At 39.6% G+C, this 14189-nt stretch overlaps 1 protein-coding gene across 1 annotated transcript in view; it reads left to right on the forward strand.

Moving 5' to 3' along the window:
* The window catches only part of ZNHIT6 (zinc finger HIT-type containing 6), a 60568-nt gene extending 47259 nt beyond the window's left edge, over nt 1-13309 (forward strand). Inside the window, exons 9-10 of the mRNA XM_074961391.1 lie at nt 3658-3782; nt 10618-13309. Of these exons, the coding sequence (XP_074817492.1) occupies nt 3658-3782; nt 10618-10703 (211 nt within the window). The 3' untranslated portion in view covers nt 10704-13309. The remainder of the gene's footprint in view (nt 1-3657; nt 3783-10617) is intronic.
* The last annotated feature ends 880 nt before the right edge of the window (nt 13310-14189 follow it).

Here is a 14189-nt window from a genome sequence, read left to right on the forward strand (position 1 = left end):
GGATGTTTTCTACATTTTCAAATATATTGATTTCAATTACAACACAGAATACAAAGTGTACAGTGCTCACTTTATATTTATTTTTGATTACAAGTATTTGCACTGTAAAAAATCAAAAGAAATAGTATTTTTCAGTTCACCTAATACAAGTACAGTAGTGCAATGTCTTTATCATGAAAGTTGAACTTACAAATATAGAATTATGTACAAAAAAAACTAAATTCAAAAACAAAACAATGTAAAATTTTGGAGCCTGCAAGTCCACTCAGTCTTACTTCTTGTTCAGCCCATCACTCAGACAAACAAGTTTGTTTACATTTGCAGGAGATAATGCTGCTCACTTCTTGTTTACAATGCCACCTTAAAGTGAGAATGGCACTGTTGTAGCTGGCATCACAAGATATTTAAGTGCCAGATACACTAAAGATTCATATGTCCCTTTGCGCTTCAACCACCATTCCAGAGGACATGCATCCATGCTGGTGACTGGTTCTACTCGATAACAATCCAAAGCAGTGCGGACCGACGCATGTTCATTTTCATCTTCTGAGTCAGAGCCACCAACAGAAGATTGGTTTTTCTTTTTTGGTGGTTCGGGTTCTGTAGTTTCCGCATCGGATTGTTGCTCTTTTAAGACTTCTGAAAGCATGCTCCACACCTTGTCCCTCTCAGATTTTGGAAGGCACTTCAAATTCTTAAACCTTGGGTTGAGTGCTTATAGCTATCTTTAGAAATCTCACATTAGTACCTTCTTTGTGTTTTGTGAAATCTGCTGTGAAAGTGTTCTTAAAATGAACAACATGTGCTGGGTCATCATCCGAGACTGCTGTAACATGAAATATATGGCAGAATGCGGGTAAAACAATTCTCCCCCAAGGAGTTCAGTCACAAATTTAATTAATGCATTTTTTTTTTAACGAGCGTCATCAGCATGGAAACATGTCCTCTGGAATGGTGGCTGAAGCGTGAAAGGGCATACGAATGTTTAGCATATCTGGCACATAAATACCGTATATACTCGTTCATAAGCCTAATTTTTTAGTAAAAAGGGGAAGCATCAGAGAAGGGGCTCGGCTTATGAACGGGTATAGAGAGGGAGAGGTAGGATGCAGCCCCTCCCCCCAATAGAAGGAGCAAGGAGAGGCAGCACAGCCAGCAGAGCCGGAAGGGAAGAGGCAGGGCCAGAGTCTCTCTGCTTCTGGCCACGCTGCTCTCCCCCCAGCCTCTGAAGCCGCTGCAGCTCCGGGGCTGGCAGGCTGCGGCTGCCCCGCCCGCCGGAGCACGCTACGGCCGCACCGCGCAGGCTTCCGGAGCAGCTACGGCCTGGCCAGAGACATCCTTCCCTGTCCCTCCCCAGCTAAGGTGGGAAGGGATGGGATGGGGAGAGTGTGGGGGTCCCAGGCTGGGGTGGGGGGTGGTCACAGGGGTTATTCCCCTGACCTCCAGCTTCTCTCCCCCCAAAAAAATTTCCCCACCAGTTGCTGTCCTGGCCCGTCAGGGTAAGCAGCTGGTGCGCCGGGACACTTTGTTTACTTAAGTTTACCTCTGTGCCTGCGGACGCTCGAGGTAAACAAACCATCTTGGCCCTCCAGCGACTTATCCTGATGGCCCAGGAGCCAAAGTTTGCCGATCCCTGAATTATAGGGTCAGCTTCTGAATTTTCCATTTTTACTTATCCATCTTGGGGGGGGGGGGGTTGGCTTATAAACTAACCGGTTTATGATCAAGTATATATGGTACCTTGCAATGCCAGCTACAAAAGTGCCATGCAAATACTTTAAAAAAATCAAACTGTGGTTCAGTGATCTAACACTTTAATAATTTACTATCATAAAATAGTTTAAAGTACAAAGGTTTTATGCTATGCCAAACTGGATGCTAAAGCTGTTTTGTCTAAAACATGAGAGAATGGAAAGTGTATTGTGGCATGTGAATTACTTTAGCCTCTTTGAGGTAAATGTTTGCTTAACCAGAAAAGAATGTGTTGAGGTCCTTGCCAAAGGAAAGGTATTGCTGTACTTTAAATGCAAAGTACTGTAAGTAAACCAGTAAATGTTTTTCTGTTCGTGTGTTTTAATCCACAAGTTATGAATGCATTCATTGAATAAGAAATTTAATATATTGTTATCCTTTTTAAAGGGTTTAAGTAAGAACAGGTCATAATTACTTTGGGTCAAGAGAAACATGAAACCAAATACTGTATTTTCATGATGGTTGAAGTTGAATATATATGAGAGAGAGAAAAAATCTATTGCTTACATGAAGTTTCCTTCAAAGCCAGAAAACTCAATTCCTAGCTTACCTTCAGTATTTCTTTTGTCTGGTGGTTTCTGTGATGCACTGTTCTTAATCACGCATTACTGTAAATAGTAAAGTGTGTCAGTAACTCCTCTCATCCATGCCATGTGGTTATTGGCAAAGAACAGCTACACAGCATGTAAAAAAAAAAAAAAAAAACTGCATGAAGAGCAACTTAAGGGAAATGTCCCCCTTGTACATAAAATTTATTTTTGTATCTAAACTTTATTTGCCTTTAACTGATTCAGTATCTTAGTAGTAATTTAATAATCCTAATTTCAGTTTCAAAACAGGAGTCAGGTCACTCAGATCACATTGTAATAATATCTGAGCATCTGTTAAATGTTGCAGTTATGTCAAGTATTAGAAACAGGGTTTGCATTGTAGAAGACTTTTGAAAATTCTTTCCCCGCAACACCACCATCCAGCTTTTTTTGGTTTTGAGGTTTATAAAGACCGGAGAGGATATGGTAGTTTTCGGATGTAATTGTAGGGAATATGCTCAGTTTACTTTTTATTACTGTGGCATAACTTGTGTTACGTAAAGCTGATGTCAGTACTGGCTCCGAGTATATCCTTCCTAGAGGGTGAAAAGGCTTCCTTATATGGAAAAGGCCTGCTGATCCAAGTCATGTGACCCTGGCAGAACACACAAATAAGTGGAGTTTTCTGCTGGGAGCTGTGTTTGCAGCTGATGCTGTGAGGAGAGGTTTTGGCTGAGGGGTAAATGGAAAGATTATGCCATTTTTTAAAATATGATTCACATAATGGGGATCATACATTGTCTAAATTGTTTCCAAGCAATTTTACCTCTACAAGATAGCTGTAAATGCCTCCAATATAAATTTGTTCTAACAGTTTCAGCCTATATGATCTTTTTTCTACCTGTCTAATAAGCTATTGACAATTTAAAAGCAAGTATGTTAAACTAATATTCAATATTAAGCGTGTAAATTAAACTTTTTAATATTAGAACCTTAAAGCATGAAAAATTATGATTACATCTGTTTATTTACTTAGCATACTATAATGGCAACTGGTTCAGGAAAACAAATTGAGCACTGAGTTTTTTTTATTTAATTCAAAATCAGTTTTTGGTCCTCTTAGTTCAGTCTTCAGAGAAACTTACATTTCACTCATTCCTATATTTTTAGGATAAAGTGTTAAGCTTTAAAATGTTTGTTTGATTTAGATGGATAGTAACATTGGCTTGTAATTAAAATGGTTTCCAGTTGAAAATTAGTCTTACCCAGATGATTTACAACTAATGATTATGTTCATTTCTAGAAATTAAGAAAATGCATATTACATCCTTGATGCTATAAAAGTTGAAATAAACTTTGCAATTATTTTTTTAAGCTATGATGAACTGCATACCAGTAAAAGCCTTCTAGACAATTTGAAAGACAAGGTAGTAATTGAGTACCCAACATTACTTGTGGTACTGAAAAAACTCAAGAATGATATGGGAGTTCTTGGCCAAGGTAAGCATAAATTTATTTCCTGTTATGCTACACTTAGATATTTTAGCTGAATAAACAATAATTAAGGATACATCCTTTATTAGTCTCAGGAATGTATAGTATGTTTTCTATTTGCCTCTAAATTTAAAATATTGCTAAAAAAAATCTTTTACAGATTTTGTGAATGTTCTGCTTTAATTCTATTAAGTAGATGGCTTAAATTTTATGCTTACTCAGTTTACTAGTTTTTAGTACATCTTATGTAGCGTAACCACAGCAATAAAATAATCTTTTTGGATTTTTTTGTAGTCTTATTTATTACATTTCATGGGTAGCAAAGCTGTGCAACACTTGTTGGTGTTAAGGGCACAATTATGCGTAATTTCCCAGTGTAATTTTTGCTCACATTGGACAATTAATTGACATTACAAGTTCAAATGGCTATCATTTAATTCAGAAGATGGAGTTTCAGTGGGCTTAAAAGAGTTACTTTATCTTTCCAAAATTAAAGGAAATTTTCATTTTTATTTTTTAATTTTCACTGCAAAATTGTTGTTCTACTCCACTCCAAACGGCCACATCTTAACTAGTCACCCTTCTTCCAAAAGGTGCTCATCACCTCATTTTCAGTCATGCTGATGACAAGTGAGGCACAGGCATTTTGTCTTCTGCTCTACAAGAAACACAGGAAAGTGTTATCTAAAGATCCCAGTACAGAAACTTGGGATGCCTGTTTGAATGCTAGAAGGTTGAAGTTGCCATCTGGTTGAGAGGAACTTGCTCCCTCTTTATACTGCTGCTTTAGAAATAAGTTACTGTGCAACAAAGGAAAAGTATAAAATGGATCCAGAAAGACCGCAAACGCACAAAAAACATAGAGAACAAGGAAGGTGCTGGTATTGGGGATCTAACTAGAAGAAACACAATGGGTAACAATAACATGTGCTTCCTAACTGGTGCATCAACTCAAACAGCTGGGCTCTAGAGTAAGCAGCAATATAAGAGCATAATGACAGGTTTCAGAGTATCAGCCGTGTTAGTCTGTATCCGTAAAAAGAAAAGGAGTACTTGTGGCACCTTAGAGACTAACAAATTTATTAGAGCATAAGCTTTCGTGAGCTATAGCTCACTTCATTGGGTGCATACATTCCCCTCCTACTGTTCTTGTAAAGTGCTGAAAATGGCCCACCTTGATTATCACTACAAAAGGTCCCGTCCCCCGCCCCGTCCCCCGCTCTCCTGCTGGTAATAGCTCACCTTACCTGATCACTCTTGTTACAGTCTGTATGGTAACACCCATTGTTTCATGTTCTCTGTGTATATAAATCTTCCCATGATATTTTCCACTGTATGCATCCGATAAAGTGAGCTGTAGCTCACGAAAGCTCATGCTCTAATAAATTTGTCTCTAAGGTGTCACAAGTACTCCTTTTCTTTTTACGAATATAAGAGCATGTAGGTGATCTGGAAGATCAGGAATGTCAGCATTAGGAATTGAGTATTCAAACGCTGCACCAAAGGAAGCTCCAACAATCCAGTCTGTAATATTGACAAAGCTCTGTGGAGAAACTCCCAAATAGGTTTGCAGCAGATCTTTCCTGGCAAAGACTTAATCATGGCTCTACGTCAGGGGTGGGCAAACTATGGCCCAAGGGCTGCATCCAGCCCTTCAGACATTTTAATCTGGCCCTCTATCTCCTACCGGGGAGCACGCTCCAGGGCTTCCTCCACTCCAGCCAGGGAGCGGGGTCGGGGGCTTGCCCCACTCTGTGCGTGCTGTAGCTCCACGCAGTTCCCAGAAGCAGCGGCATGTTCCCCCTCAGGCTCTTACATGTAAGAGCAGCCAGGGAGCTCCACACGCTGCCCCCGCCCCAAGAGCCGCCCCCACAGCTTCCATTGGCTGGGAGCTGCAGGGGTGGTACCTGCACAGAGCAGCCTGGCCACACTCCACATAGGAGCCAAAGGGGGGGCCATGCTGCTGCTTGCAGGTGCTGTTTGAGGTAAGTGCCACCTGGAGCCTGCACTCCTGATCCCCTCCTGCACCCCAACCTCCTGCCCCAGCCCTGATCCCCCTCCCGCCCTCCGAAACCCTCAGTCCCAGCCTGGAGCACCCTCCTGGACCCCAAACCCCGTCACCAGCCCCACCCCAGAGCCCGTACCCCCAACCGGAGCCCTCACCCCCCTGCACTCAAACACCCAATTTTGTGAGCATTCACGGCCCACCATACAATTTCCATATCCAGATGTGGCCCTCGGACCAAAAAGTTTGCCCACCACTACTCTATCTAGATTCAGAATTGGACTGGAGAAAACACTGACTTGTATGCCATAGGAAACAGTCCTGCAGTAGCTGTGGAGAATGGTATAGCCTTATTGATGGATTGGTGATTGATTAATATTGATTGATTATTGATTAATCTCTTAGACCACAGTGATCAATAAAGGTTTGGTCTCTTGAGGGATACAGCTTCAGGAATATTACTATCCGTATCATTAGAATAAGGGACCCTAGAAGCACATGAGAAGCAATTTTCAAGTTATCACAAGTCCCTTTATTAACAAATCCACTAAGCAGATAAACAGTCCCGCAAATGTTGAAATATAATAGTGGCTAGAATGTGCAAAGTGCTTAACCGTAAGAGTGGTGTCGCTCACATCTCAGCTCCTGCTGCGGGACCTTGGAGTATCCGTCTTTATCTTGCCCTGCATCGTTACTGTCACCTGTGGTTCTCATCCTGCCATCGCCCTCTGCATACCCTTTCCCCCTACTCCCCAGCACACAGGCTGGACAACACCTTTTTTTCCTGAGTCATGCTTATACCTTCTAAGGCTCGTATATAAGGGTTCCAGCCCCTTTTTCTTCAGTGGGGTGTGAAAGTATAGATAATTTAGGGATGCCCCATCTCTCATTGGCTATATCCTTAGTTCCCCTTGTTCTCATTAACACATACGTAAATGAGTTACCCTAACAACTTGAGGTTATCACAGAATACCCAAAAATGTTACTGTCAGGCATTTTGTGGTATCAACTGGTACATAGCAATATATTTGCCAGTTGATTGCTGAATAGTTTCCAGAACATCAGCACTTAACCCATTTTTTACCATAATTTTAATCTTTACTAGTAGGGGGTTATCTTTGGGTCAACCTATTTCAGGCCCAAGGCCTTGTGTGACTGAGTATTTTACAGGCCTGAGACTTGAAAGCCCTGTGTGGCAATATTAATTAATACTTCTATTTCACCTCTATATCCTAAATATACTTGATATCTTTTATTCTTGGCTGCAGTAGGTTAGCCATCTAACTTCCATGACTTTTAACCACTGTTCTGTCTGGATTATAATGAATGATCCTGCTAGATTACCCTCACTTAAAGAAAGGAGTGGGATCCTTTCCAGCCGACCTTGAGAGCTTCTAGTAAACAACAGAAAATCTAACTTCTCCTGAGAAGAAAGGCTCCACATCAGAGGGTGAGACTGAAGTCTTTGTCTTGCAACTACATTCACTCCAGGAGGAAAAGCAGACACATTACACTTACTGGAACATTTCCATTCAACGATAAACTTTTGTCTTCATCTTATCCAGTTTGGCTTGAGCTGAGCCCTTCCCTGTTGAACAGGACCACCATATTGTAATAACTGATATGAGAGAATTTGTTTTAAAATTGATTGGAAAACCAAGTCTGAATAGGGTTGATGTCATTAAACATATTATTTCCTGATGAGCTATTATGGCAACTGCCTTTGAGCTTATTATCCAAATAAAGTATTGAATGAATTTCTAACCTTTGTAGTGCTACTGCTTCTCTGACTAGTTGGTTCCATAAGAACTCCGAGCAGAGGATGGACCAAAGGGAAGAGAGAACTGATGTTGGCCAGAAACCTGAGGAAATGTTGAGGAATGTGTTAGAGATGTGCAAATAAATGTCTTCAAGACAGTGACCATCTATTGCAGGCTTTGTTCAAAAAGCGGCTCTCTTAAAAAGCTTATATTCAGTGAATGTAGATACCCATTTCCGGTTTAGTAAACCATGAATTTGCTTAATCTTTTTATGGCTGTTAATATAGCGCCACGGGTTTCCATAAAAATTCAAGAATGCAGTCCCCCTACCGTGAGGAGCTTACAAACATGATTAGACATAGCATAGCAAAAGATTTTATACAGGGTAAAGGAAAATGCTGTTTTTACCTTTGCACATCTTATTAGTTCACATGTCTTTTTCATTTTGTTTTTTAATAATGAACTTAAGCCATGTGCTCAGTTTGGGCAGTATGGCCCGCAGGGCCTACTCTGTGCATACTAAAGGACTTATCCCCTTATATCCAAGCCCCTCCTCACCTGGTGGGTAGAAGGGAGAGGTTTGGAAAAATACCACCCTAGCACTTGTTCTAATTTAAATGTAAAAAAATCAGTGTTTGATTCAAATAGTCACATTTTTAAAAGGAATATATATAATTTTGGTGTTTTGAAGAATCCTGAAACTGCCCAGAAAGTGGAGTTATGCTTGAAGGAAATTATCATAACTTTTGAAGCCAACTACATTGTTCAATTATTAAGACTTTTTAGAAGCAGAGTTCACTGCTTAAGATATCCAGGTGCAACCTTTTTTGTAATGGATTGGAAATCTATTGAAGGTACAAAATAAGATGGAAGAAAAGGTATAAAATAAACTGACGAGTGATCACATAAACAGCTGAGACTCTTCAGGTTGTTTATCTATCTATCTATAGAAACCTAAAGAATTAATATGTCCCCAAATATCCACAATAAGGAGTAATCCATTCAAAGATTGTTAACCGAAAGTCTCTTTAGTTCCTGTTCATTATCACCAGTACCGTAACAATCATAGCCTTCATTAAACAGAGTCTTATAATGGGAAGTGTTGGGTAACCTTAATAGGTAATGCTACCAACCCCACCCTTAATAAACAGTATACTATTTTTAACTGAGTGAAAACAATGTACATTGTCCATTGAAGTAGTAGTACTTGTAACAAAGCAGAAATAAACTACTATTCAAACGTTAAGCCCATTGAGCATCTTTGAGTCAGAAGTTTCTCTGACTATTTTCTATAAAGTTGTGATGCTTGACTTGCTTAAAGAAAAAATACAGGTACTCTTCTGTCAACACACGAGGTCAGTCATGGGTCAAGTTCATAAGGAATTACAGACATTTTGTCAAGACTTAGAGGCAAAAACAGTCCTCACTTTGTGCATTAACTCAGTACATAGCTGGCATATAAATCTTAATTGATTATACACTAGATTTAATGTAGACAAAATGTGACCTCTAATGTTTCTGGGTGAAATGCTTCTGTTTTCTTGACCAAATTCCATTGAAAATGTACAGGTGCACACTATGTTCCATGTATTATCTGTGCTTGCCAGCTGCAGAACTTATCTTGACAACATAATAATGATGCTCCATTAGCTCCCTCTTGTAATATTTCATTATTAAAGAGCAGCTGACACCATATGTCCAGAAAACCTATTTGAATTCATCACTGATCAGACATTGAAAATACCAATGCGGGAAGGGGAGGTTGGTGTGTGTCTGTATCATAGCCTTACTTTGCTCTAGCTGTACTTTATATTTAGGTTTGGCAGAATTTGATTTTTTTTTTTATTTATTTTGCTGGATAATATTTTTAAGCGTTTTCATTTTGTATTGATTTTAAATGTTCACAGCTGTGAGAAATTATGGGGGATCAGGCAATAGTAGTGGGTCAGATATCTATTTAATGACAATAGATGCTGAGACTCAAAAAGTTAAATCTTTATAACAGGTAAAACATCACGTCAAAATATACAAAGTAAATATCCTTAAGCTCTAATAATGTCAAGCATTTTTCTTACTTTGCCTATCTAACTTTTGATTATTATGGAGGAAAATAGTGTTCTTTGTGTGCACCATGATATAGAAGTTTGACAATAAAAAGCGAATCCTTCCAAGACTATTTATATTGCTTATATGGTGGTGCTGCAAACTGCTGGCATCTGGTGACCTCATCTTGGGATGGTAGGAGGATAGGTGCTGGAACTAGGAGAACTGGGGGTGCTGCCACACCTCCGGGCTTGAATTGGTTTCCATCATATACAGGGTTTACAGTTTCATTCAATGGCTCTCCGTACCCTGACTATAAAAATTGTTCCAGCATCCCAGAGTAGGAGTCAGTACCTGCTGAGTCAGGAAATAAATATGAGGGTGAAGGCCAGATTGGAAAATGTGTGCTGCATAATGTGATGTCATTAAGACAGTATAGGTCTGTCCTAAAGCTCTGGGCATTCTGAACCCATAACATCATCTTCTTTGGCTCTGAGGATTCTGCAGCCTTGCCACATCTTTAGGATTGAAACATATAAACATAACACATTACGTGCATCATGTCTTAATTTTCCAACAGGAAACTAGCATGTCTCAAGAGTTCCCTCTCTTAATCAAAACACAAACAAAACTGCAAATAATTGATACTGCATTTCTTTTGGGTTATAAGTATGTGGCAACCAAGAAAGTAGTATTTCAAAACAAATCAGCTGAGGGAACAAGCCAAACTTCAGTGGATGGAGAAGAAAAGTCACCTGGATGCAAATGCACTGTGCCTTTATTGCTAAAGGTAAAGAAATCCATAAGCACTCTTGCTCTGTCCCGCAATAGTGAGATTCATCTTTATGCCACCAGTTTGTGTTCATAACCTCACTGTGAAATGGCCATTCTCAAGAAAATAATTGCTGTTGTTGGAAGGCAGAAATATAACGTGTTCTTTCTAGAACACCCATTCTCTACCATGAGCAAATAGATGACAAACAAACAGTGCTGTAACTAATGGTCTCCTCTTTTTTTTTTATGCCCCCCTCAGATGCTAGTGAATCTACTGAGGACCTGGACAGTGACAGTTCATCCCTCTCATCTGAGGAAGAAGGGGAAATACGGGACAGTTCCTGAAAAATCTGTTTTGACAGAAGAGGGTGTGGTTAGCTTTTTTTTTTTTTTCCCCTTCATTAAATTTATTGTGACAGTTTTGTTTTAAGGGCAACGTTTTCAAAACTGGATGCCTAACTTTAGGGTAAATCCTAGCCATACATTTTCCATAAATCAGCGTAATAATACATATTTCAAAGGTACATTCAGCTTGTTCAGTAATCTCGGGCATCTAAATTTTATCTTCACAACCCAGCTTCATATTTCTCAAACAGAGCTTAAAATCTGGCCATTTACTTAGGTGCCTAACTTTAGCCTCCTGTTATTTTTAATAAAATCTTGAGCTAAATGTTTTTCTAGTTGAATTTACTTTTTACAGTATTTCTTTGCCGTGCTGAGCCTCTATAGACAGGGTCATAATTTCTTGTTGACTTTAATGTTCATTTCATAACAATGTGTGTGTTTAGTGCAGTAAATTTAGCTTTTCATATTTAGGTGCATTGTGCAGGATCCAGTGAGAACATTTTTTTCTGGCTAGAGTAGTAGTGAACTTTTGAATTGTTAGTATGATGTTGTTTTAAATCAGCATAAGCTCGAAAATCAATAGAACTGAATAAATTCATTAACTGCAGGTAATGCTACTACATTTATGACTTATAAATATTTCTTATTTTGTGTACCTTTGCATTGTGATTTCATCTGTTGAAATCAGACATTGTAAATATTTCCTAGTTTTAATGGAATATCTTCTCAGATTTATCTCTAATTTAAAATAAATACATGAATCTCTATGCAGCATCTTTCAACACATCATCTGCTGGCAAAGAACATTTGCTGTAAAACTCTAGAGTAGACTTTGATTATTCCATAGTACACATCCATGTCATGAGTCACTTCATACCTGCCAGCCTGTTTTTGGGTTAGATCCCATGTCTATGGTATTTGCTATAGTGCGACTGCACACACAGCCTGGGGCAGTAAAGCTCCAATACACCTACCTGGCACTATTAGTCTCAAATCACTGAGGTCCAACATAGCATAGGGGATCTGCACATGCAGGGCTGCTTACAAACAAGTCCTGATCTTGCAATATACTTTTCATGTAAGGTAAGTTCTCAACTCAGCATCATTAAATCCCTTACCCGCCTTCTAGTTTAAGATGACCCAAGTGATAGGAACTTGGAAAGCCAGTCCTTGACTATTAGCACATAGTGGCCCCAATTCAGATTGAGCTCTCATGTCAGGCACTCCCAAACACACACAGAAAAACAGTTCCTGCAGAGGGCATACAGTCCAACTAGACAGGAAAACAGCAGCACAGAGAAGTGAAAGGACTTGTCCAAGATCACATAGTGGTTCCATGGCACAGCCAAGAAGAGAACTCAGGTCTACTGACTCCCACTCCCTTGTCCTATTTCACTGACCCATTGTGGTAGTCCCACTAGCTCCTTACCCATCATGCTTCTCTCGGAAGACTTTGGTAGCTCTGTCTGTGCAAGATGGTCACAGTTAACCTGCGCCTGATATCCCTCGAACCCTGATCAATTTTTCCACCAATTTTCGTGGGTCTACAGTACGCTTTCATCACCTCCTAGGAATCAAATATTCATCAAATGCACCATTCATTGGGCCATCCAGTTAATCAAGTGTTGGCGAGAGAGTTGATGCCTTGTTAGCACTGGACAGTTGTAGAATACATGCCATTGTTTCTGACAATAACACCACATCTCCTTTCCCCAGCCGCCCTTCCACTCACTATACCAACCCCCATCACCCTGGCTCCCTAACCACTTTTGATGGGTGGCAGGGAATCCAAACTGCAGTATCCAAAGAAGTTGGAATTAGGAAAGAAACCACAGCAAGTCACATCTCTAACTTTTTTCTGTGCCCTGGGTTCTTGGTAAATTCAAACAACCAAACTTCTCCCTGTCTGGTGACAGCATCCTGTGCCCTACTTTATTTTTACAATTCATAGTAATAGAGAAAAATAACACAAGAAGACCAGCTAATCTTTTACCCACTTTTACAAGGACTTTTGTCCATGGTTATAGATACTTTCATGTTACTTTCACTTCAAATGAAATACTAGGTCTTTCATAATCTCTGATTGCTGCATTCAGGCTCAGTAGCCACAAGTTACTGGAAACAAGTCTTGCACCCGTTCACATAAATATGCATTAGCAATAAACCTCTCATTTTAACGGAACAATGTAACTGCCAAAGCATATTTGATAGAAAATTAGTTTCATCTGTAGAAAATAGTGGGATTCTTGTTCTTAAGATTCATGGGATACAGTGGAAATTAGAATACTACAGATATTAACAAACGGGGCACTTCATCTGTGTTTGATTAATATTTGGCTGAGGCACATGGTTTTGTAGTAGATACAATTTGCATTACTCTTCTAAACGCTTGCTGTTTTTCATTAATTGTGCAGAAATGGCTCGCCCTTATTTTTACACCAGTCCAGTTTAAGCTCTTTTGTCACAGGCGAACACAACCCTGATTTGTTTTTAAATGTAAACGCTGTTAAATCTGCCTTTCAGATTGAAAGTATTCATTGCTTTAAAATGATAAAATAAACATAACTGGGCATAATTCTTTTGGTTGTAGTTAGAAATAAAATTCATCAGAGCAAAGCTGCAAACCATCACCCAGGCTTTTGCCATATAGATAGAATTAAACCTTAATTTTTAACAGATGCATTTAGCATTGTTTTCCAGATTGCCTTCGATCGCTTTCACCTGTATTGGCAAAATGGTGCTACCAATTTGAACAATGGGGATGACTCCGAATTTCCTCCATGACTAGTTCAAACACAGTTTTTTAATTTCACCAGTATTTGATAAATGTTTATTTTAAGGCAAATGCTTAACACAGTGAAAGAGTGGGTTACTGATGATGCCTGAGTAGCTCAGTTTTATACCCATCGTGGTCAAGGACAAAGATATAACAAGCTCTTCCTAGGAGGCAGTGAAGCTAAGTGATGGGATTGGGTCTGCCCTATTAAAGAACTGTGTTCTATTCCCAGCTTGTGTGACCTGTATTTGGCATAAGAGGCATTGCTTAATAATGAGAGTTATAAAGAGTACGGACTCGTCAGCATAAAAGGTGAGTCTAGAATTCATGTTGTCTTGATTCCCAGTTATTGTCATTTGTATTTCTCTGCTCCAGGAGTTATCCCATTCCCAGACAGTGTGAAGAGGGGAGGCTGCTGCCCATGTGCTGCCACCAAAGGGGTAGATGAGGTTCTGAGGCCATGTGCTGGGTCTGTGGGGATTGTTGCAGGGGAGTGCAAACCAGTCTCTCCTAATACAGTACTGTAGTATGTTTGTACTAGAGAATTCTTAATATGATCGAGTGATGTGACTTTTATCAAACATACTCTAGGACTTTGGAAAGCATAAAAAAATTAAAAAGCCTGATCATGTATCAAATGGTCTGTATGCACTGTAGGTGAAATTCATCTCTGTGCAGAGGGCCAGCACAAATCCTATGCAACACTTAGG

This window comes from Natator depressus, chromosome 8 (assembly GCF_965152275.1).
Source record: "Natator depressus isolate rNatDep1 chromosome 8, rNatDep2.hap1, whole genome shotgun sequence".
Lineage (NCBI taxonomy): Eukaryota > Metazoa > Chordata > Testudines > Cheloniidae > Natator > Natator depressus.